Source organism: Platalea leucorodia (genome assembly GCF_965183815.1).
Source record: "Platalea leucorodia genome assembly, chromosome: 19".
NCBI lineage: Eukaryota > Metazoa > Chordata > Aves > Pelecaniformes > Threskiornithidae > Platalea > Platalea leucorodia.
In genome coordinates, this window is record NC_138841.1 from 1,390,895 (window position 1) to 1,414,986 (window position 24,092).

A 24,092-nucleotide genomic window follows, 5' to 3' on the forward strand; every position below is an offset into this window, starting at 1 on the left:
CACTCGCAATGACACTTTTTCAAACAGAAAAACTCGTGTAATTGATATTCCATTCGAGAAAAGGAATTGCTGCATGAATGTCACCGCCACATCACCTGAGCAGGTATCCTCTGTCCTTACAGAGTCACTGCACGGTCCAGAACTGCTCACGCAGTAACCAGAGCAAGGGAAACGTGCAAGGAGCTCTCCTGGATTCTCCTTCTCCAATGAGCCATCGGCTTGCCCGGGCAGGAATGGGCTTCTCCCTTTACTCCTCTAGCTCCAACCCTGCTGGTTTTAGACTTTCCAATTGCATCTCCAAGGAGTAACAACAGCCCTAGAGATTTTTTCAATTATTCTGAAAGCATATTTTCTTGAAAATTGTCGGCTTTATATCCTACAATTGCTGGATCCTCTCTATCCAGGATGACATACTATCAGGTTAGTTACAGGCAAATTAACACAGCTGACAAAGAAAAAAAAAAAAAAAAGGGAAAATACACGAGGAAGAGTTACAGATGATTCAGGATCCAGCGTTTCTTTGAAAAGACAAGCAAAGCAATGAATTAAGTAGCTGCTGTGAATGCATGAATAAACCACAACTTAAACGACAGACAGACAAGCAGACAGGAGACTTGAGCTGTGACAGCAGAAGTGGAGACTGACCCCACCTCCCTCCCGGCCAGCCCACTCCTCCAGCATCAACCTCCTCACCTACCCGGAGCCCTGAACCACAGAAATCCTCCGCCTGAACCCAAAGCTTACCAAATTCCGTAGCATCCCACCCGCGCCTGCCTGGAAGGCGGCCCCGTGCCCTACGGGAGCCAGGACGAGCTCAGAGGAGCTCAGCCGGTTTCAGTCGTACAGGCGCTGGAGGACCCCGCGCTCCCCACCACGCTGTTCAACGCTGAAGCTATAATCACAAGGGAGCTTGATGAAAATGTGACTTTCCTGCCAACTTCCACAGCGAGTTCTGTTTTATTAACTCCTTTAAGTTAATTATAACTATGTCAATGTTAAACTGTTTCTGGGAGCTCACACTGTGCTGTAAAAATTTCCTCCAGGCTCAAACCCAGAATCTGGGGAATCAGTTTTCAAAGAAATATTCAGTCATTGCAAAAAGAAAAAAACAAGCCAACCCAAAAATCCCAAAGCACTCAAAAGCACGAAGATTGAGAAAATCCTGTTTCCTGCACTGGCATCCTCGGTGCGAGTAAACACGACTTCTGCAGGATTTGCTCTCTGAATCATCTTGGGAAGCTGAAGCTGGCGGATACTGGTCCATATCTGATTTGAGAGCACCACAAAGGGCACAGACACTACGATGCATTGAGCACAATTAGCTTCACACATTTCATACTCCACAGCAAGAACAACAAAGCTTCAGGGGGCTCCAACTTGTCGCTAACACCGACCCACCTGCAAAAATTGGTCACCCTCCCTATGGAGTTCACGTAGATTTAGGGGGATAACTGACAGAAGATAAGCATTTGCTTCACGTTTTGCATCAACTGACAGATGTAAATGTCCCAAACTTTCCAAATCAGAGACATTAAGAACCCACTACCACAATACACTGCACATAAAACCTGCCAAACACCAGGCAGCTACAAGTAGTGCATATACATATATATACACACACACATATATATACACGTATATATATAAAAACCATTTACAGGTACTATCGTTTAACAATCCAACCACCAAGTTGATCAGACAAATTGCTAAAGCTGAATCCAGTGCTCAGGGAACGGAGCCCCAGGGAAGAAGCAAGGATGAATACACTTCTCTTCTTCCCAAAACTCTGGAATTTTGAGTACTTTAGAAAAAAAAGTTTTAATGTCTCTGAGACCGTTTTAAATATGACTGGCGTACATAAATCTAAGGCCTCTCGTAAACTGAAACGTGCTGTTAACCTGTCTATACTGATCAAGACTGAAAAGAAAGCAAAATGTTCCCCAGTCCCCATTCCAGGCTAGTCAGTGCCTGGAACAGATAAAATAACTTCTGCCTTTTTTGCTCTTACACTTATTGTGCTTGGTGAACTGGTTCAGCTATACCACCCAAAACAACCTTCCTGCAGATACACACTCTCTTTACCAGAGAGGATTGCTGGCAAACTCTTAAGAAATCAAAGTTAGTAAAACCACCGAAATCCTTTTGTTTGGTTAGAACAAATTTATGACTAAAACAAATGACTTCACGCTGCCTGCGTCCTAAAAGAGCAATAATTCATACTTTATAAAGGCCAACAACTAGTTGCAAATGTGCCTGTGTCTTCTACCCACATTCCTTCCTGATGAAGATCCTCTTCAACTAGAGACAGCTCAGCATTCACTAGGAACAGATCCGGCAGTTGGTTGGAAAATAATCACGGAAAGGCAAAGAGGAGGTGAATTTCTTCAGCTCACAAAGCATTTTAGTACAGCCCTCCTTAGAAACTAGCTATGCTGTTATTTACACTGCCATTCAAATTCCCCAGCCGTACAAGTTTAAACCTGAAAGTTTTTAAAATCCAAACTATTTTGAAGATGAAGTATGAATATTCTTATTAAACCAAACTCACACTGTTTCCTGTGTAGGGCAAGAGATGAATAAAAATAAGTGACTAAAACCTCAGGTAATGCCCCCAGCTACCTGTATTTTCAATTTTCACCTTTTGAACTTAGCTTTAAGAATAGCTTTTCAACGTGTAAGACAACCAATACTATTTATTCTTTAGGGTCACCGTAAAACAAACAAACAAAAAAGATACATGTCCTACAGGTCCCTGAAAATGTGGGAAGTTACTACATAATGGCCCTGGATGTTAAAAAGCATCATTAAAATGCTATATACTTCTTACCTCGTGGCTTTCTGGAAGTTAATGTTTCTTCATTTATTGCAACACATAAAATCCCCCCACCCCTTTCTTTTCATAGGTTTCTGAGGTTTTATTTTTGGTTTGGCTTTTTGAAGCGTTAATAAGCTGGGAAACACGATACGGATACACTGTATAGAAGAGGCACTCGCTTTACATTAGAACAATTCCCAGTATTTCCTCTAGTCCTAGCGAACCAGTCCAAAAGGGAAAGAGTCAATGCAGTAATTCCACTGGTACTTACAGTTGTAGAAGCCTGAAGCAATTACAGCAAATACATACAATCTGAATTACCAGAATCAAACATGAAAAAATGTTTTGCATTAGAACAGCCTGAAAGTAGATGCTAACTGCCCAATATAACGTCATAATATCACTTTACGAGCCAAGCAACCAGCTTTATAGAACCCATGAATTCCTAACAAATTCTATTTATTTCCTTAATTTTGACATCATCAGAGCGTGACATGCCATAGCATTTTAAAGTTTCCTACATGTTTGCCCCCAAACATCGCTCCTGAAAAACCTCTCTGCCAGAGCAGGCAATAACGGAGCTTTAACGGATGCAGAATCAGCGGCGCCGACTCCAAGTCAACAGAGCTACGCCAATTTTCACTATTGGGAAATTCAGTTTTTTACGCCCCGCCATCCCCAAACTGTCGGGATTCATACCAAAACTGGTGTCTCTTTGCTTCCTTCCACGCTTACCACTGCCCAGCTGGGCAAGCGTTCCCGTTCGGCGAGACTGCTCGAACGGGCAGAGTACGTGCTTACGCATCGACGGGTCAGGACCTGCGCACAAGTGAACACGGCAGCTTAAGAATAATTAACAAGGTACAAGTTAAACAAAACAGGCCATGTTATATTTCAACGTGGCCTAACAAAGCAGGAATAGAGGAGGTAAACAGGCACGTCCCCACTTTCCCTACCTCATTATTCCTTTTCATCATGGCCTACTACAATGCAGCCAAAAAGCTACATTTTTCAGAATGCAGAAAGCATTATTTCTTTTGACCGTGCTCTTTAAACATTATTTTTCACATTCCGCGTATATCTCATTTATCACCAATCGTCACGTAAACAATACATTCAGAGTTGAGGTTCACAGCAATAGTTCAGACGTTATATATTACAAATATTAAAACGCACACACTCGACCTGTGATAGGGAAAATTCTACTCAATTTCCACCCGCCTTCACAATAACATCAATAAAATTAAACGTAACTTTCCACTACTGGCAAGGCAAAGAGCTTCCTTCGCAAGGTCAGAACCGGTTACGTTTTGACCTATAGCACCTTGCTCCGTTCCCCCATCGTTTGCAAAAATGGATTACTTTTGTGTCAAAAGACAGGCAATTTTAATAAAACAAACCAAACCGAAAGCCCTTCGTTGCACAGGTACGAGGCGAAGTTTTGCAGCTCCAGCACATCAGAGGATCCTCTCGGTGCTGCTCAGGCACACAAAAGTGACGGCTGCAGCAGAGATCAATTTAACAGCCCTGGTATTCAGCAGCAGACTAACAGCCTCTTCGAGAATCTCTTTGTGATAGACACAAAGACGGATTATACCAGAGAGTGAACACTTGGTAAGTTATGGGTAGTCCTCTGCTGTTCTTCCTCCCCCATTTTAATTCATATTCATCTTGGCAAAATCTTAGACAGACTATTAACTAATCTAAAACAACATCACAGCTGATACAACACATAAAGCAATCAGTCAAATGAACATGTCAGTGCCATCTACTGAAGCAATAAAGAACAAGACAACCCCAGCAGGCTGTGGCTTATTATCTTCACAGCCATAATGAATAGGCAAATAGTATTAAATATAAGTACAGTATTCCGCAGTCACATTTCGCTACGCTTTAAGCAGAAAAGGTGCCTCCGATATGTTTGAGGAACAGAGATTACAACAAGAGGAAAATAACGAAGGGTTTCAGCACACCTCTCCATCATTTTCTGTTCCTTCCCTTGCCAATCAACTACTATTAGGTCTTTTAAAACCCCAAGCGAGTGAAACAGAACAGCATAGAAAATTTTCTATGCGCTTTAATAAATGCTGTTAACTGGTAAATGGAGTAAATCATAGTGTCCAATTTATTCAAATGCAGCAAGGCCTTCTATTTTTTTATTTGTCTAACCAATAAAAACCGGACGACAGCCCAAGACGCTCAACAGTGTTTTCTGGTGCAGCATCCGTAAGCACGCCCACGTCCCTGTACGGCAGGCTGCTGCCGCGTCCTCAGCTCCAGAAGCACCGAAGGATCTGACCCAGCCTTCACTGGGACCGCTGGGCTCGGCCAAGGTCTTCTCCGTTCTCTCGTCAACAAAGAATTAGAGAGATTTACAGGTCCTCTCGCTCTGCTCAACTGATGTGCCTGTTCTGTGCTTGGGGGAAAAAAGAAATCTATACAGCACACCCTCCTCTCGCTAGGTGTGCAAAAGGAGACCTAAAGTGGCGTTAATAAAAGTAAGTGTATTTGCAGTCTCAACCTTCCCTCCGTCCAGCCTGCCAGCTGACACACGAGGTCTGAGCCTCTGTTTTCTGGTACATAAGGAACAATTTCACTTGCTCAAATGCACTTCCCCCCCCCCCGATGGAATTATTCCTAATTTGCATACTATGAATCCTGTTCTGGCTGAAATCCTTTCCTATAAATTACAGGCAACATCCGAGTAGTGCCTTTGTCCTCACCACAAGACGTCGAGGTAACAGAACAAGGTAGGAAACGGGAACCCGATTTGCAAAATACCAGGTTGTTAATCTTCTTTAAGAATTGAAGATCAGCTGAGGCCGATTCTATAGCATCTGTTATTTTAATAAATTATCCTACTAAGAGGTTAGAGTTCATCACATCGTCTTGAGATGAAACGACAACAGGACAAGGCAAGGAAAAAGGGAGGGGAGAATCTGGGTTTGATGCCACGATCCAGTGCCTCAAAAAGCTGTTCCTAATATCCTGTTTATTATAAAACGGGAAGGTTTTATCTTCCTTATTCACTGACTCACTCATTTCCACAGTCCAAACCGGCAGGTCGGGCAGCCGTGCTACCGAACCATCCTGAAAAGTTCAGAAACAGAGCAGTGCAAATTTCAAAGCAGAATTTTTCAGCCTACCTTTGAAAAACACTATTTTCACTCTCTATCATGAATACTGCATTTTCTCAAAATAAACGGACTCTTGTGAGAAGGATCTTCATCCTTGCTCTCATTCAGGTGAATTAACTATTCTTAGTTAAATAGATTTGCTTCTAGTCTTAGTCTGATGACAGATTAACTCATGACTGGTAGGATTATAGACTTACCTCTGGAACTAAATCACTTTTGAATCTGAGTTATAGCTATTAGTTCTTTAAAGCTTAGCTGAACAGCTTTTAGTACCTCCTTTGTATTTTTGAAAGAATGATTAAACATCATTAAATCCAAGCTAAGGGCTCCTTCTCACAACTCAGTGAATAAACAGTTAGCTGATTTAACTTAAAAAACCAAACCAAAAAAACCAGCGGAGTTTTACATGGATTTTTTCAGAATAATTAATAGTATTCTAAGTCTAGAATACTTGTCCTTAAAATCAAAACATGTTTTTCATGTTTGTGTGGTTTTTAAGCACACAAAACAACTTTGTTCTCCTTGGAGAGAAACAGCTCTGCAGATCCACCTGCCCCTCCGTACCCGGCGCGGCGCTTCTGGTCCCGTACATTTCTCCAGCTGCAGAAAACACGACCGATTCTGCGGAGACGGGCAGTGAACTCTCCCGTACAGCAACCAGCCGGTGACTCCTCTCCACTGAGGACATCAAGCACACATTTAAGTCTGGCTTGTTTTTACATGAAATATTCCAAATATGACACCAAAAATTCCCATGCCATCAGCAAACGCTTTCACTATATGCCAACAAAGTAACGTAGAAGAAGGCACTAAGCAGGTATCTCGAGAGCCACCCTTTCAACGTCCTCCTCCTCCTGACATTGCCTTCGGCAGCATTAGTAAGGAAAGCCAGGAGCAGTCTTTCCCCATACTTCTGTATCTTGGCAGAGGATGGAGACATTTAGCCATCGCTCTCTCCGTTTAATTAGAAGTTGGCCAGCTTGGTCCAACGAGCTGCCTTAATTCATTGCTTTTGCCTTCTACATTTCCATGAGCGGAGGCACGGATGGGACAGCGAGGAGAGAAAAAGTTTCCCCTAAAAAGCAAAAATAAAACCACCCTGTAACTACTAAGAAAGGTCAGTAGATGGAAGAGCCAGAGGCATCGCTCCACCAAGAGCACGATGCCGAAATTGCATGGTTGAGTTGCACCCTGACAGCTACAGGCAGCAGATCTCGGGCTCCGGCCCCAGCAGCCAGCCACTGATCTACGGCCCCATCAGACAACGGGGTTTTCTTTTTAAGTAACACACAATCCGTGTTTCGGTTAACTCATCGTTAAGTATCCCTCTGGCTCATACTAAGCCAGCCGCAATCTCTGAATTAGAGCGTATCACTTTTCACTGTTTGTTAACGACTGGAAAACCCCTAAGCATCCAAAAGCGGATCGCGTTGTCCACTTCTAGCAACGCATCTACAGATACAGGCACACACACAAATACATAGACATATAGTCTGCTTAAATCGATCCTTAGATCTCCCCCTCCACCCAAAAAACCCACCAACTATTGTCAAGTATAAAAACCCCACAGTGAACAAAAATGCAAACCCCAATTAGTCCAAAAAGACATTAGCTCCTCATCTGACTGCGTTACAGAATCCTGCAGGGGCGGGAGGGGAGGCATTCGTGCTGCCCTGCATTTGCTAAAGTTTAGTGTCTGACAAAGTTATTTGTTCTGATAGACTACAGTTCAGTATTTATGCAGATAATGTTCAAGCTAGAAGTCAGCCACAAATCTCTATCATTTTCTTAATACACAAGGCACTTGTTATTCAGCTGGAACACATTTAATATACAACATAATGTGAAATCCTAAACTATCTAAAATTAGCGGGTAAAGTTAGCTTCATCACCAGGCGAGAGACGAACCGGGTCCCATCACACCAAAAGAAAGGATTTGATATAAAACACAGTTTTGCTGTTTGAATAAAGGGAAAGCACATTTGTCACAAACTTATTGGAAGAGAGTCAGGCTGAGAGACACTGATCCCTTCCAGGACAGCGGGGAACAAAGCCGCAGCAGCACAGAAACACAAGCCAGCACGGACTGCCCTTCTTAGGATCCTCTTTTGATATTTCTAGCTAAAAGCTACTTATCACTTCATCTGCATACCCACCTAGCCAGGCTGCAAAGACCCTCCTTCCGCACCGTTTTTATTTAAAGTTCAAAACCTTGAATTGTCTTCAGAGGCTTTTCATAGCATGAGAGAGAGGGACAGAATGTAATTATAGGACAGTATTTCTTAATCAAATCTAAGCCGCCCACTGAAAGTGAATGGGAAAATATGGTTGCAAGGCAATGCTTCTCAATCAAGTGGACGGATTTGCCTTTCAGAGTGAATAAGGGAATGGAGCTGTGGTCACCATTTCTTAATCAGCTCAGCTGATGTCCTATAGAAGGTCTCAATGGAGGAACACAGCTGTGGCCCATAACTCTTGACTTGATCTTCCATGGTTTGACTGAAAAGACTGAAAAGAACATAAATGCACTAAAGCTTTTCTCCATTAAATTGGTTCTTTCAAAACCGCCACTGGCTTCACCCAGAGGGGGGAAAAAAAAAAAGTTTCTTTTTCAGTATGCTTGGTTGGAGGTTGAGTGTAAAAGTTTTCGTGATGCATACTACACACCGAAGTACACTATAACAGACCAAACCATTATTTTCTTTTAAAGACCAAGATGGAGCATGTTACTTAGTAATTCCAGCCTTCCGTAGGGATGCCTGTGTCTGAGTACGTGGTTTTCGCTTTGGCTAAAGCGCCCTTCTGCACTTCAGTTAGCAAAGTTACAAAACATTGAAAAAGCATCTCCTTAGTCAGGATTTTTTTTTAAAAGAGTACATTTGTCATGACTGACACGTTACACAAGACACATTTCAAACGCACTCATACTAACTTTGAGCTGTCATATCTGCGTATTCCAGTTTTCTGTCTTCATCTGAAAATGCAGCTGAATTACGCGGCCAAGGCAGCGAGACAAGAACGCGAGTGTGCGCACCGTGGGGAGGAACCAGGGAAAAAGCTGCTGGTTTTCAGAGAGCTGCCTGTATTTTTCTTCTGCTTTCTCAGGAAAGTTCTTAAGAGGACAGACTTCTCAGGGAATTACACTACAATTACCTAATTAAAGGAACTTCTCTAGTGAGCCTTCTTTAAAAATATCTCAAGTTATGCCCCAATAAGTTTGCCGTTTTCTGAGAGATTTCACACTGATCTTTGTAATGTATTGGAGGTGTAATAGTTAATGTGCACTTGTTACCATCTTATAAGCAAAAAGCTAATTAACACTTAACACAAAGCAGACAAGTTTATTTTTTTTCTACCTATCTTACGTCCATTAAAGATACTAATTCACTTCCTAACACTGTAGCAAAAAATAAAGGTTTTTTTTCCCTTCAAAACCAAGAGAATGCAGTGTAATAGAGTGCGCATTTTAATTTGCATTTTTCTCAATGCACTACGAATTACTGCAAACATACAAATAACTCGCTTTCGACCACTTTGAAATTATTTCCCTACGACACTGGCAAGGGACAGAATCTCCACCTCCATTTTTACCTTCTCTCCCCTCACTCCCACTTTAATCTTTTTGTTTCAGTGGTGTGTTATAGCTGCTCCATAGCTCTGCTGCCAGTTACGTGATGAAGCCTGCATGCTGGGGCTGTAATTCAATGGCTCGCAAGCCACATACGACTTAACAGCCTCGCATGAGCCATCTTTGATCTAAAGTCTAATAAAAACAAAAGTGAAGAGCATTAGCGTCGGAATACATGGAGATAAGAACAAACAACCGAGACGTTCTGATCTATAAATCAGATTTTAAAACGGTAGTGGTTTCTGTTAAACAATTTGTTGAATTTGCTTGGTACACACCAAAGCAATGATTCGTTAAGGGTTTCGTGCTAACGAGGATGGTCTTCCATTCACGGACGTTGAAGGGGGGGGCTTTTTTCTATACAACCTACCCGCATCAACTCAACAGCCTGTTCATTGTGGTTAAGTGTTTAGGAAAGGTGAAGTGTTTATACATTGAGCAATTAACAACAGGCTGCTGAGACAAGAACATCTCCTAAGGTTTCATTCCCCAAAGGAAAAAAAAAAAAACCACCCAAAAACAAAACACCACCAAAACCAACCCTTGATGAAATATTCAAGATGAAAACCACAAAGGTTGTTAAGCAAAGTGAGAAACTTCCAGCGTCTCTCATCCGCTGGAGAGGATTCCTGCACGGAAAATAAAGGATCGGGGGGATCTTTCGGAGCACGTCCCACCGCGGTGCTCAGGGCACGCGGGCGCTAGAGCCACCCCATCGTCCTTTCCCCCATTCGATCTGAACGGCTGCACCCAGCTACAGGCAAAGTTTTCAAACAACTTGTCTTAGCATCTCTCCATTAGTTTCTAACGAACGATTGTAAAACAAAAACCTTAGTTTTGTTTTGACTCAGAGCTGAGGTCAACTTCAGAAACCCTTTCACACTTCCCCAAAGCAAAAAATGCGTGTGAAGGAATTCACACGTACCTTATAAGACAGAAGCTGAATTTCGTAGTATTTCCATTTGTTAGCTATTCTAAATCTATCCCCTAACATCTCCTAAGGGCTGAGAAAACACTAAATTTCACTTTATGAGTCCCAGCAGAAGTCCTAAGAAATTTCTGTATAAAAATGCTAACGAAAGAAAAAAAAAAAGGCCAATAAAAACAGGATCTTAAAAGACATATTCAGTAATTTACACCACCTTTGCCACTACAGAAAGTGCTTCTTGCCACTCGTTCTTAAGCGCCGAGATAAAACAGTAACTACTTTTCAAAAAACCCAATTAACAAGTAAGTGTGTTTTAGCACTGAAGAAAACAACCTGCAACCTCTGATGTGGACAGAGCTGCAAACAAGCAAGCACCAAGCGAAGGATTACGATCAGCCGCAAGAAATCCACTGCAGCAAGGAACGGCACTCAGGGCTTTCACACCCAGAAGCAGAGAGGCGATGCACCACGCTAAACCTGCCCTTTTTTTCCATCAGCAGCGTTCCCATGATTAACAGTACAACAGACGAGAGAGAGATCCTTTGCTCTTCCCTTCGAGTTTACCAATCCAAATACCAATCAGACCAAGCGCTGTTTCATTTTGCAAGCCGCAGCACATGAGGCTGATTCACAATTTCTCCATTCTTACAGGCCTCCAGCGCGCCTTGTCAACCGCAGGGCTTTGTACCACATGCGATCTGGATCTCCGCAGGAACTGCGGCGACAGATTCTTTACTAACGATCTTTGGACACGCAACAGCTAAATAAATCCCCAATTTTGACTCGCTAGCTGTAACACTCTATAAACCGTTGCATATGTGACTATTGTTAAGCCTTGCTCCTGAATAAGCAAAATTCTTCGTAACAAACAGAACTTGCACAAGACCGAGAACTATTCCAGACCTGAAAAGCTGCCAACTTCAAAACGCCCTTTTCACTTGAAGTCAGCTCATATTAATAGGAAGAATGATTAGGGGAAAAATACGCAAGCGTTTACCATTTGCAGCCTCGTGTTTGAAAGCACGCCTAGCTCGGAGACATCAAATGCTGCTCATGTTTGGCACATAATTTTCAAATATTTGCACCTAGAGTATTTTCAAAGCAATTAAAAACAACACCAAATGCTTTTGTTGCCCTCTCCTTTTTTTTTTTTTTTAACATCATATCAACATATCTGACAATTGTTAAACAACAGCAACCCCCAAGCGCTGCTGCCAAAGGCAGAGAAGCAGAAACTCAGCGCAAACCCCAGCACCACATTTACTGCTGGCTGCAGACAGGGTGCGGCTCCAGACGCTCCTGTTAGACCGACACTCGTTTAATCCCAGGGCAAGTTTAATCCCCAGCGTTCACACACAGTTTTTATATTCACAATTTCACCGATTTACCCGCTCTCACCCTCCCCGCTCCTGCAGCTCCTTCTCCCGTCCTCGTTCTCACGTCCCAGCCGCGCGTTTGCTTTTCTCCAGCAACGGCTCAGATCTCTTCTCCACCAACAGCCCCCTTCCTCCCCCTCCCCGACACCTTATTTTTGCCTCCAATCCCACCTCCCTCTCATCCCCTTTAATCTGGTCCCTATTTTTTGCCTTGCCTTCGCCCCAGAACGACTGACGCTCCTTCGGGAGCAGCTCCCGCCGAAGTCGGTCAGAGTTTTGCCCGGGCCGAGGACGCAGCAGCGCCTATCGCATCTTTCACCGCACGCTCCGCAGCTTCCAGCCAGCATCTCCCCTGAAGCAGCAGGACATAACAGGACCAAATTTTGCAACATTTCACACCAGACGAGCTCAGCGACTTCAAGAGCTCGCGGCACCTTTCCCTGACTAAAAGCACAAGCGTAGCTCTGGAAAGTAAAGACGCTTTTTTTCCCTCCCCTGATGTATTTCAAAATAACGGGGCGCTTTCATCACGCCTGTCGCTGTGGGCCCGCTGGCTGCACCCGGAGACGCGGGGCGGCTCCGACCCCGCACCGCGCTGCCCCTGCCCGCCTGGGAGCCGCGCCCGAGCCGCGCCGCTGCGGGACGCTGGGCAGGGACCCGGCCCCCGCTGCCCCCACCCCGGCGTCAACTTCAGCCGGGCGCCGTGGCGGCGGGCGGGCAACACACGAAACCCGCCGCTTTTTTTTTTTTTTTTTATTTCCCCTCTAAAAAATACAAATCCGCACCGATTTCCCCCATTTCTCTGCCCCCCCCCCGCGCGCAGGACGGGGGAGTTTTTACCCCCCCGCGGCGGGACGCGGCCCCCGCGCTGCCCCCCCCGGCCGGCAGGGGGCGGTAGAGCCCCCGTGAGGCCCCGCCGGGAGGGGCCGGTACCGGAGGGGGGGTTGCGGGGGGGGGGCTCTGGCGGCCCCCGCGCCTCAACAAAGGGAAAGTTGCGGAGCCGCCGAGGCCGGCGCGGGGCTCCCGCCCGCAGACAAAGGCGGCGGCCGCCGGGGCTGGGGAGGGGGGGCCGCCTCAGCACCCCCCCCCCTCCCCCCGCGCCCCCCAACCGCACCGGTGGCGGGGGGCGGCACCGGGGACCCCTCAGCACCCTCCTCACAGCGGGGTGCCCCCCCCCAGCCCCCCGCCCCTCTGCCCCCCCCCGCCCTCACGGGGGGGTCGCGGCCTCCCCCCCCCCCCGCGCCTTTATTTACCGCCATCATCAGCACGCGCGAGCTGTCACCCAGCGCGAGACACCCCAACCGCCGCCGGCCACGCCCCCTCCCCGCCCATTGGCCGCCCGCCGCGCCCCGCCCCGCCCCGCCGTTGGCTGGGGAGCACGCCACACAGCGCTCCCGCCTTCCCCATTCCGCGCCGCCGCTTACGCCAATTCCGTAGAGCGGAGCCCGGCGCTAACGGCGCGGCTGGGGCACCGACGGGCGCCGTTTGCGCAGCCTACGTCGCGGCAGAGAGAGTCCTGGCGGAGCTTACGTACTCTGCGTAGCCGTTCGGGAGAGCTCCTCAATGGCTTACGGTGGAGCAGCGGGAGGGCAGCGCCGAGGGGCGGGGACTGCCCGGGCCCGGCCCCGGACGGTGACGTACCGGGCTTTGTGAATCCCAGGCTGAAGTTTGGTTGAGTCACAGGAGGGTAAATAAGGATGTTTCGGAGACAAAGAGACTCTTAAAGGGGCAGCGCGGGAGGTGGCGCGTTCCCGCGGGGCCCCTGAGGTGGCTGTGTGGGGTGGGAGATACCCCACAGGGCCCCTGAGGTGACGGGGTGCCTGAGGCGACGGGGGGCACCCCACAGGGTCCCTGAAGTGCTGGGGGGGGCACCCCACAGGGCCCCTGAGGTGACAGGGTGCCTGAGGTGATTGGGGGGCACCCCACAGGGCCCCTGAGGTGACACGGGGCATCCCACAGGGCCCCTAAAGTGACAGGGGGACCCCTGAGGTGACAGGCACCCCACGGGGCCAGACAGCACTGATGGCACACGGACAAGGGCCCACGAGCCATACCGGCCTTTGCCAGAGGTCACTCAAGGCCCCTAGGTCGCACGCTCATTGCCGCAGTGCAGGAGCCATGAGGGGATGGACATGGGTTTTGTCAGAGACAAAGGGACGTCAGCACGGGAGAAGCCTGTCCCCAGCAAGGGACAGCCACACTCGGGAGCCACCCGCACCCACTGGGACAACTCACTTTTTTTGCAGCCTGCAGGAGGTACCGTCGGGGACCTGCCAGGGAGCGTCGAGTCCTGCTCTCTGGGCGGCACTGAGCAGAGGCAAAGCTGCAAACAAGCAGTCGTGGACCGCACAGCACTGGTGACACGAAGCACAGGTCAGCGGTGTCACAGACACGATTCCTTTCCACAGGGACAAAGTGTTCCCCGCTCATCTTCTCCCAGTAAGTTTTGAGGCAAAGCACTGCAATTTACTGCAACAGGTGGGAGCCTGCTTTCTTCTGCCACGGCGCAAGGACGCTCCACAGCCTTGTGGTCTCCTTGCGAGCTCCTTCACCAGCAGCCTTCCCACAGATTCCACTTCCTGGGAGCTTCGTCGCCCTTTCTCTACACCTTCCCTTTCTGACCAGTGTCTGCTCTGTTTTGAACCCACACCTGCACAGAAATCCACAGTCACACACCTCTCAACTCTTCATTCCAGCTCGCCACTGGAATTAGCCCTCAGTCTGTAATGTCTGCTAAGAATTAAAACTGAAGATTAACGAGGCCCTTATGTCCTCACTCTCTTTGTAAAGCTTAGCAGGGTACAGCTGCTGTGTAAGTACTTCCTCATAAAAAATGCCACAGCACAAAACGGAACAGAAGTCCACAGTATCCCCAGGGCAGCAGCAAGTCTCGGGTTCTCTCTGCCACTGAAGTGCTGGTGACTCTGGCAACATCACCCAGCCTCTACTTAGAGCAAGGAGGGGGAAAGCTGTAACGCTGCAAGGGAGAGACCCACGTCCCCGAGATCCCCAGTCCCCTCTAGGTCAGGCAAAACTCACAGAAAGCAGCAACATTGCCAGTGATTTTTGAGGTGCAGAAGCAGAAAAAAGGGCCCACAGTGGTGCAGGCCTACAGCTTGGCAGCCTCTCCCTCTAGATCTTGCATTCTCTGAGAAAACACTGGGGAGCAACAGGAAAACAACCTTCCAGACCATGCCTTGACAGGCAAAATTAGGGTGGTTTTCAATTACACTGGCTCAATCCATTAATGTAACACAACTGAAAGCCCCCTGAAGACTTGTTAAGATGCAGACTAGCATGTTCGAAGCCACGTTAACCTGCCGTACCGGTGCTGGGGGGGCAGAACGAGGGGGATTACTGCAGCTAATAAGACGGAAAAACAGTCATTTTGTCCATCATGAACGTAAAAGTCCTCAGAGTAAAAGCAGCCGCTCATGTGGGGCAGCCGATCCCCTCGTTCACAGAATGCAGTCACAGCAACAGACGTTTTTGCTGAGACATAAAGGGCTGAATCCTACCCGTCCTCACACACGTGGAAACCTCCTGACGTCAATGGCTGTAATGGTGTAATTGAAGGCAGAACGTAGCTCAAGGGGTCCCATTTTATTACTCTAGGAACAGTACAATGTATTAATAAGAGCACAGAAGTCCCCAGAGATTCCAGCACACATTTTATGTTTTTAAGACATGTGACCAGAGTTTTGACATCTCTGGTTACAGAACGCATCTTTTGGGAATTAATAAAGCATTAGCAACATTCAGCATGACTAATCTGATCATTAAAAGGTTTTTTTTTTTAACCTTAAGACTTAAAATGGGAAACAGGACAGAAATAACTACCCTTACAAAGAGTACAGTTTGTTTTCGTAAGTTTTCCCAGCCACGCTTAACTACGTGGAACGACAGCAGGTCAGATTCTCACTGAATTTTCACCGCTGAAAATTAATAGTCCCAGTGAAGTCAGTGCACATGTCATGAACTTGAGCTAAGGGTTGCAAAAATTCAGTATATCCAGCATGTTGGAATTTCTAACACACTTATGGTACATTATGCCATTTATTATGACTCATTAACCAGACCTTTCTGGACCCAGTGCTGATTAAATTTATTAAATTCCCACACTAAACAGCTCTAGGCACTCTAACAGTTAATTAGGCTTACAGGTATAAAAGATCATCACAAAGAAGTCACAGCTAAATAACTAGTTCTCCACCAGCCAGAAAATCAAGTAACAAAACAGCTTCTTTCCCCCCCACTGCTTCAGAAGGAAAAAACCTATTTACGAGAAATCTATTTCTGTTTTACTCGCTCTTCAGACTCTTCCAGGCCCACGTATTGGCAAGGAACCAACAGTATTTTCTGACAGCAAGACGCACGCTGCTTCTTCACGAGGAACCCGCTGCCCTTCTTGCAAATCTCCCCTCCTAAAAGCATCCTTAGACCCTCTCTGCACCCGCCCTTTGTGTCGGGTCACGGGCCGCGGAGCTGGCGCCCTGCTGCGCACAGCCTCCCCAGGAACCACGAAGGAAGCTGAGCGCGAAGGGTGGTGGCTGAACGAGGGTGCTGCTGCTCATTCGAAGATGGAGCAGGGAGGAAAGAAAAAAAACCTGACAGCTACGAGCCAGACAGATACTGAACATGTGAAACCAAGGGGAGGGATAGCTCAAAAGGGATCTAATTTCCCTGCTTTTCCTGCTGTAAAAATAAATCACTACTAAAAAAAAAAAATATTCAAGTGATATCATATAGTTAAGTCTTATAATAAATTTTTGCCTCTTATTCCCCAAATCCTTCCTTACTCCGTTAAATCTGCTGAAGTCAACAGGATTTCTCAAATGAGAAATGGTGTGCAGGGACAGGACGTTTATTACCCACCTTTCCAACAACGAGAGAACGCGGTTGGTATTCTCTTTGAACACATGAGAGGGCTCCTGCCGGGCTTATTTATTTATTTATCGCAAGGCTTCATCGGTATCATCTGAGAGGTAGGAGATTTTAATGCTCCCATCAGATATAAAAGATGAAGGCAAGCTAAGAACATACCCATAATAGGAATGCAAGAATTCCTGTAGATTTTGCCACAGGGAAATTAGTTTGCTTCAGGGGTATAAAGCTCTTGGACCAAATCAAAGATAAAACTCTGCTGAAGAATTGTCTCCATGCAACAGAAAATTTCAAAAGCTGTAAATAAACAATACAAACCAGCACAACGCTTGCTGTGCAGAAAGACTCCATCTCCTCACAAAATACAGCTTTTTATTTTGATGAAAAATAACAAGACTTTCACGTGGATATTAAAAAAATAACTTTTTTTAAAAAATCTCTCACGTAGCTGTTTGCAGTCAAGGAAACTCTGCCCTTGCATGCATTTGGCTGGGATTTCTCCTTGTCCCTCCTCCTGCCGACGAACAGCAATCCCCTGCGCGAAGCACTGTGCCAAGAACCATCAGAGCCACGGGCCCGATCCCAGACACGCTCAAAAACACGGAGGAGGACAACAAGAAACACGCATAACGTTCAAGAACTTTGCTTTGAAAGAGGGCAAAGAGATTGAGAAGAAAAAAAAAAACCTTGGAGTCCTGATCCAGACGGGCTGGCAGAAAAGGGGAGGCGGTGGCTCTAACCCGGGCTCCAGGGAGCCCCTTCATCGGATCCCCGCTACGGGCACCTGCTGCTGCTTGCGGATCTTGTTGAACAGCTCCATGTACTGAACCATCGTGTCCGCAGGGCTGTAGATGCTGTCGTGCTTGGTGCCGAACACGGAGGGGATTCCGGGAGCGTGGTTCCCCATGAAGCTCTGCATGAACTCCATGAGCAGGTTCCAGCAGTCGTTGGCTATCACGCAGGGACAGTACTCCACCTGGCAACAGAAACCACAGCCCTGAAGCTGGCGGCAGGGGCAATCACCACGCAGGAGGCAACGCGCCTTCCTCTCTCTGCCTTGCTAGAGCAGGAATGCTTTTCGTAAAAACATCTGAGACTATTTAGCGTATAACAAGGACGGACAGATATAAATGAACAGGAGATGCTGGGAACGTGCAAGTAACCCCTTCAAAAGGGAAGGGGAGGCAAAATGTACCCTGCAAGGGCACTGCTTTATTAAATCCCCAGTAGTGGAGGTCTTGGGACGTTGGGTCAAACGCCACATTAATGTTACCCCATCCAAAACCAAACTTCATTCCCACATGCTGGTAGGTCGATGACTCGTGTGGCTGTGACATCTCTCAGGAGTGTAACGGGAAAAGCCTTGGGACTTGAGGACTTGAAGCTACTGGTGTTGTGCATCGGGACTTTAAGCAGCTTTTTAGTTTGATGGCATCCCTTCAGGGTTTTGGTTATTGACACTTCAACGACAGGCTTTCGACAGGATTTCGAGCCCCAAAGTACCCGCCTGAATTAAACCTTGTTGTGAAAAGGAGATAAACACCCCTCCTGCTGCACACCTGAACGCACAGAGTACAACCCCCCAGCAAGGAGCAATACACTCGAGACACGGAAGGGACGGGGGATTTCCCTGTCTGTAGTTGTATTTCGTACCCTTCAGAGACGACTCTTACCTCCACAGATATCCCACGGGCACTGGGCCCCATCGTAACCGTGCCCACCTTCACCAAGAAGTCACAGTACTGGTAGCGGGTGCCCCGGCTCTCGATCTTGTTCGCCTTGGCGTTTTGGAAGAAGCCTTTCAGCTTCACCATAAGGATATCAAAGTTGGCGTCTGCTATGAGGCAGGGCCCGTTCTCAAAGAGAGCGAAGCAGCTGAGGGGATACTCGGAGTTGTGCATCACGTACATCAGCTTGCCTGTCTGCCCTGAAATAAGAGCAAGGGTATCTGGGCTGTGAACCCAACGCTCCTGCGCTTGTAGGTGCTTTACAGAAGCGTCTGGTTTTTCCTTTGCTTTAATTCCGGGGTCCTTGTACCACCCCCACATGCTTTGTGTTATCTGGCTGTTCAGTATTGTTTGGACGGTATTGTTCGGACTGCATGTCCTTCTTCGGATTTAAATTAAAGGGGAAAAAAATCTTGTGGCCTAAGGATAATACGCCAGCACGACTGAGGGACCAGCGGGTGAGCTGGACGCGAGATCCCCCGCAGACCGGGGCGGGGGCCAGCAAAGAGCACCCACCTCCCATCCCGACCGCGGGGCTGGGCACCCGCCGGCCGCCCTCTGCCCCGCGCCGCTGGAGGAAGGCTGGGCTTCGCCTCTCCTCGCCCTCACCCGCCGGCCCCGCAGGGGAAGGAGGTGCTGGGACGCGCTCTGGGAAACGGGGGGTCCCGAGAGGACGCGCCTGGCTTGCGCCACGCTTTAAAAGCTGGAAAAAATTCTCATTTATCCACATAGGTCAAAAAAGCCTTTCCATGCATGTGGCCGTGCAAGTTCCAGCTGCAGAAAAAGCAGCAAAAAGCTGCGCTGGCAGCTTCAACCGGATCGGCCCGGGCAAATGGCTGGGCAGAGCCCTGAGGCTGCAGGGGCTCCGGGCTGACCTCTGCGGCCACAGAGCCGCCGCGGCCACGGGCGCATCGCGGCCACGGGCGCATCGGCGCTTTTAAATGATGTGAAAATCCAGGCGTTCAGGAGAAAGAACGGGGCGGGAGCAGCCACGCCGCACCTTTCGGCTACCGTCTCGGGCCGTGCTATGCCAAGTGCGATGTCTGTGGAATCCGGGATCCTCCGAGCGCATCCCCTGGAAGCGGCTGGGTCATCTCGGGCCCCGGGCGCCCAGAGCCGCTCCCCACCGCAGGCAGAGCAGGCAGCTGCTGCCAGACTTGCGCCCATCCTCTCCAGAGGGAAACGCGGCCTCCGGAGCAACTCAGACAGAAGCGGCGGGTTAAAAACCTTCACGGAAAAACGCGCCGACAGCAGAGAGCCCCGGCGCGGCCGCTCGAGCGGGAGCCCTCCAGGCAGGGCAACGCCGGGGTGCGCGGGGACGGGGGAAACGGCGCCGGGGACGGGGGAAACGGCGCAGCCGGGCGTTCGCTACCGGGCGGCCCCGGCCCCAGCCCCAGCCCCGGCCCCGGCCCCGGCCCCGGCCGGCGCCTCCCGCCGCCCTCCCCCGGAGCACGGCCCGGGCCGCTCCTTCTCCCGGGGCCGAGGGTCAGGGCCCGCGGCGGCGGCGCTCCGCAGGCAGCGCGGTGCCCGCTCGTTCCCCCACGGCGGTGAAATAAAACGCTAACGATCAAACGGGCACGGCCTGCGGGAAGAGCCTCGGCCCCCCGGGGCCGGGCAAGGCCTCGCCGCAGCAGGCCGGTCCCGCGGGACACCGTGCCGTCCCCGCGGCCGGGCCTCGCCAGAGCCCCCCCGGCGCCGGGTGAAGGAGCCGGCAGCGGCACCGGGGGAAGAGGCGGCTCCGGGCCGGCCGAGCGCAGCCTCCCGCGGCCCCGCCGGCCCCGGGCCCGCCCCGGCACCGACCTTGGCTGCCGATGGCGGCGGCGGCGGTGTGGTAGGTCTCGCAGTCCACGCAGAAGGTGCCCTGCTTCTCCGCCCCCAGCGCCTCCAGCTTCCGCGTCAGGATCTCCACCGTCTGCTGCAGGCTCTTCCCCTCCGCCACCGGCACCTGCGCCACGCTGCAACCGGGACGGCGAGTCAGAGACCCGCCGGCGCCCACCGCACCGCAGCGGGCCCGGCCGGCGGCTCCCCGCGGCTCCCCCCGGGCCGCAGCCCCCCGCCGTTACCAGGTGACCCCCATGCTGCTGCCGCCGGGACGGCGCCGCCGCCGCCGGAAGGGGCGGGACCGTAAGACGCCGGAACCGGAAGGCGCCCCAACCGGAAGGGGCGGAGCCGAGGCGCACGCGCGGCCGGTGGCGGAGCGGCGGCAGCTCCCGTCAGGCCCCGCCGCCATGCCCAAGGCCCGGCGGCCGCGGGGCTCCGGCCCCGGCTCCGGCCCCGGCCCCGCGTTGCCGCTGGCCGAGCAGATCCTGCAGGAGGCGGCGCCGCGGCCCACGGCGCGGGGGAAGCGGCGCGGCGGGCAGGCGGAGGAGGGCGGCGGCGAGGGCTATGTGGACGCGCGGCTCTCCCGGCGCATCCTGCAGCAGGCGCGGCGGCAGCAGGAGGAGCTGGAGGCCGAGCACGGCCCTGGCGCGCCCGCCGCCCCCAGGCAGCGCGGCACGGCGCTGGGTGAGCCCCCGGCCCGCCCCCGCCCGGCCCCGGGCGTCGAGGGTGCGAGGCCCCGGGCTGAGCCAGCGCCGCTCCCCCGCAGGCCCGGCCGTGCGCGGCCCCGGCTCCGACTCGGAGGAGGAGGAGGATGAGGAGTGGCCCTCGCTGGAGAAGGCGGCGGCGGCGGCGGGACGGAGCGGGGAGTACTGCGGGGAGGTGGCGGTGGACCCCGAGGACGAGAAGGCCATCGAGATGTTCATGAACAAGAACCCGCCGCTGAGGTGAGGGGGCGGCGGGAGAGCGGGAGAGCGGGCCGGGGCGGCAGCGACGCCCCCCCTGACTCGCCTCCCGCCCCGGCCCCAGGCGCACGCTGGCGGACATCATCATGGAGAAGATCACGGAGAAGCAGACGGAGGTGGAGACGGCGCTGTCGGAGGTGTCGGGCTGCCCCATGCCCCAGCTCGATCCCCGCGTCCTGGAGGTCTACAGGGGCGTCAGGGAGGTAAGGCCGAAGCAGCTCTGCCACGCTGAGCCCACAGCCACCCCCTCCGTGCCCTCTCTCCCCGCTGCCTCCCTCCTCGCCCCGAGCGGGCAGCTCTGCGTGCTGACTGCACCTTGCGCAGTATCGGTCACTGGAGGGCCCAGAGGGTTTCTGAGGGACGATCTCCTGAGCGCCGTGCTTGGGCTGGTCCTGGGCCCGTCTTCTCGTGGGACCTGGGATGGTCCTTTCGTACCAGAGCTGCGAAGGGAGGGGAACGCTTTCTCGCGGTTATGAGACAAGTCCCGCAGCCCTGCTGTCCGTGCCCGTGTGTCACGGCCTGGCCCGTGTCCGTGTCTTTTAAGGTGCTGTCCAAATACAGGAGTGGGAAACTCCCCAAGGCGTTTAAAATCATCCCTGCCCTGTCCAACTGGGAGCAGATCCTCTACATCACAGAGCCAGAGGCCTGGACAGCAGCTGCCATGTACCAAGCCACCAGGTAGGCGCATCTCTGGGAGATGCCGACGTGGCATTTTTTAGCTCTTTCTTTCCATAACTGGAACCAGATTTACGAAACACCGGCCTGTCCCCGCTCGGCCTCCTTCCTCCACACCCCGCTTTGTGCTTTGCTTTCCCCAGGATATTTTCATCCAACCTGAAGGAGAGGATGGCCCAGCGGTTCTACAACCTGGTGCTGCTGCCGCGCGTCAGGGACGACATCGCCGAGTACAAGCGCCTCAACTTCCACCTCTACATGGCTTTGAAGAAGGCTCTGTTCAAGCCGGCAGCCTGGTTCAAAGGTGGGGGCTCCCTGCAGCGCTGCCGTTGGTACCCGGGAGCCTCTCCCCAGCCGGGAAGCCGAGCGGGGGCACGTTGCCCACCGCTGCCCAGCGCGGCACCACGCTGTCCCCCGCCTGGCGCGGCCCCGGGGCGCAGCGGGGCGGAGGAGATGCGAGAGAGACGCAGGGAGTCCCCTCGGGGACGAGGCGGCTTCCGAACCCCCGGGGCCCATTTGTGGCGATCAGGGCGATGAGTGCCACAGGCTTACGCAGGCGCTGCCGGCGCGTGCGGGCAGGCGTTTGGGTTCTTGTGGAGGTTGATGGCGGGTTACGAACTGTCTCGGGTCTGATCTCGGTCTCGTTGGGCAACCTGCGGGCGTTCGGGGCAACCTGCGGGGCAGGGAGGTGCTGCGAGCGCTGTAACGGCGGCCGGGGGAGGAGCTGCCATCTCCTGGGGGCAGATGTGTCCGGGGATGGGAGAAGGGGCTCAGCCCCCGGCTCTGCCTGCTGCGATTAGGGCAGGCGCTGCCTGACTCTTCCCTCCCGCAGGGATCCTCATCCCCCTGTGCGAGTCGGGGACCTGCACGCTGCGGGAGGCCATCATCATCGGCAGCATCCTCACCAAGTGCTCCATCCCCGTCCTCCACTCCAGGTAACGCGCTGGGGGCTGCGGAGGGGGGAGGTTCTCCTTCAGGGCCACCGGTGCAACGCCTCCGATCCGTCCCTCGGCCTCTCCGGCATCTCGGAGGTGGGGGCGTTCGCTCAGCTCCCTCCGGGGCCGAGATTCAGGGCTCCGCGCTGGGTTTGTCATCGTTGGGTCTGGCCGCCTGCCGCCCCGCGGCTGCCGCCTGCCCTGCCCTCACCTCGGTGCTCCCTCCGTCCCCGCAGCGCGGCCATGCTGAAGATCGCCGAGATGCAGTACAGCGGCGCCAACAGCATCTTCCTCCGGCTGCTCATCGACAAGAAGTACGCCCTGCCCTTCCGCGTGGTGGATGCCCTCGTCTTCCACTTCCTGGCCTTCCGCACGGACCAGCGGGTCCTGCCCGTGCTGTGGCACCAGAGCTTCCTGGCCTTCGCCCAGCGCTACAAGGAGGACCTCTCCTCGGAGCAGAAGGAGGCTTTGCTGGAGCTGCTCAAGTTCCACAGCCACCCGCAGATCTCGCCGGAGATCCGGAGGGAGCTGGCGAACTCCAAGACGCGGGACGTGGAGGGGCAGGAGCCCGCGGCCATGGAGTGAGCAGGGAGAGGCAGGGAAGAGCTGCAGCCCGCCCTGCTCCCGGGACGCTGCTGGATGCAGCTGGGAGCCCGGTGCGTGAGCGGAGGCGTGGGGAGCGCCCGCCCCGGATCCCGCTGCTCCGGGGGCCGGCTGGGCCCGTGGAGCTGGACCGCGCTCCCGGTCCCCGCCGGGAGCCTGCCGCCACCCGCGCCCGGGAGGGCTGGGCCCTTCCTCTGTCGGAAAATAAAACTCGAGCCGTGTCCCTCAGCCGGGGTGGTTCTGCCCCGCAGCCTGCGCGGTCCTGCCCCGTCCCCACCCCGTCCTGGCCCCAGCAGGTGGCAGAGCAAAGCCGCCAGCCCCGGGCTTCTGGCAGAGCTGGAGCCTGGCTGCGCTGCGAAGGGAGAAGGGGCCCCTCGCACCCCCTCCTCCCGCCCTGCGCGGCTGGGCAAAGGGGGGGGCAGGGCCGGGACCCCCAGGCGCTTCCCAGAGCCCAAATCTGCTCTCAGGGGGAAAAACGCTCCTGGTGGTGCACGAGGGCTCCCCGCGGGCTTGGTTGTCACCGGGCGGAGCTGCGGAGCTGCCGCTGGCCGGCAGCGGGGCCGGAGCTGGGTCGCCACGGGGAGTGGGTGCGTGGCCCACC

At 52.2% G+C, this 24,092-nt stretch overlaps 3 protein-coding genes across 5 annotated transcripts in view; 1 reads left to right on the forward strand and 2 right to left on the reverse strand.

The window, feature by feature from the left end:
• The window catches only part of CCND3 (cyclin D3), a 76,899-nt gene that overhangs the window by 4,365 nt on the left and 48,442 nt on the right, over positions 1-24,092 (reverse strand). The window lies entirely within an intron of this gene.
• MED20 (mediator complex subunit 20) lies at positions 17,124-20,643 on the reverse strand. 3 transcript variants are annotated; one of them, XM_082330268.1, is made up of 4 exons: positions 20,559-20,643; positions 20,296-20,450; positions 18,442-18,695; positions 17,124-17,744 (listed from the first exon to the last, which is right to left on the reverse strand). In XM_082330268.1, exons 1-4 carry the CDS (start codon positions 20,570-20,572, stop codon positions 17,529-17,531), a joined length of 639 nt encoding a protein of 212 aa, XP_082186394.1. In that variant the 5' UTR covers positions 20,573-20,643; the 3' UTR covers positions 17,124-17,528. The 3 variants fall into 3 exon arrangements, with proteins under 3 accessions (XP_082186394.1, XP_082186396.1, XP_082186395.1); XM_082330270.1 differs by lacking the exons at positions 20,296-20,450; positions 20,559-20,643 and adding an exon at positions 19,496-20,263; XM_082330269.1 differs by lacking the exons at positions 20,296-20,450; positions 20,559-20,643 and adding an exon at positions 19,012-20,263.
• BYSL (bystin like) lies at positions 20,676-23,719 on the forward strand. Its single transcript, XM_082330263.1, has 7 exons — positions 20,676-21,000; positions 21,083-21,260; positions 21,343-21,481; positions 21,823-21,956; positions 22,097-22,257; positions 22,786-22,888; positions 23,125-23,719. Exons 1-7 carry the CDS (start codon positions 20,724-20,726, stop codon positions 23,471-23,473), a joined length of 1,341 nt encoding a protein of 446 aa, XP_082186389.1. The 5' UTR covers positions 20,676-20,723; the 3' UTR covers positions 23,474-23,719.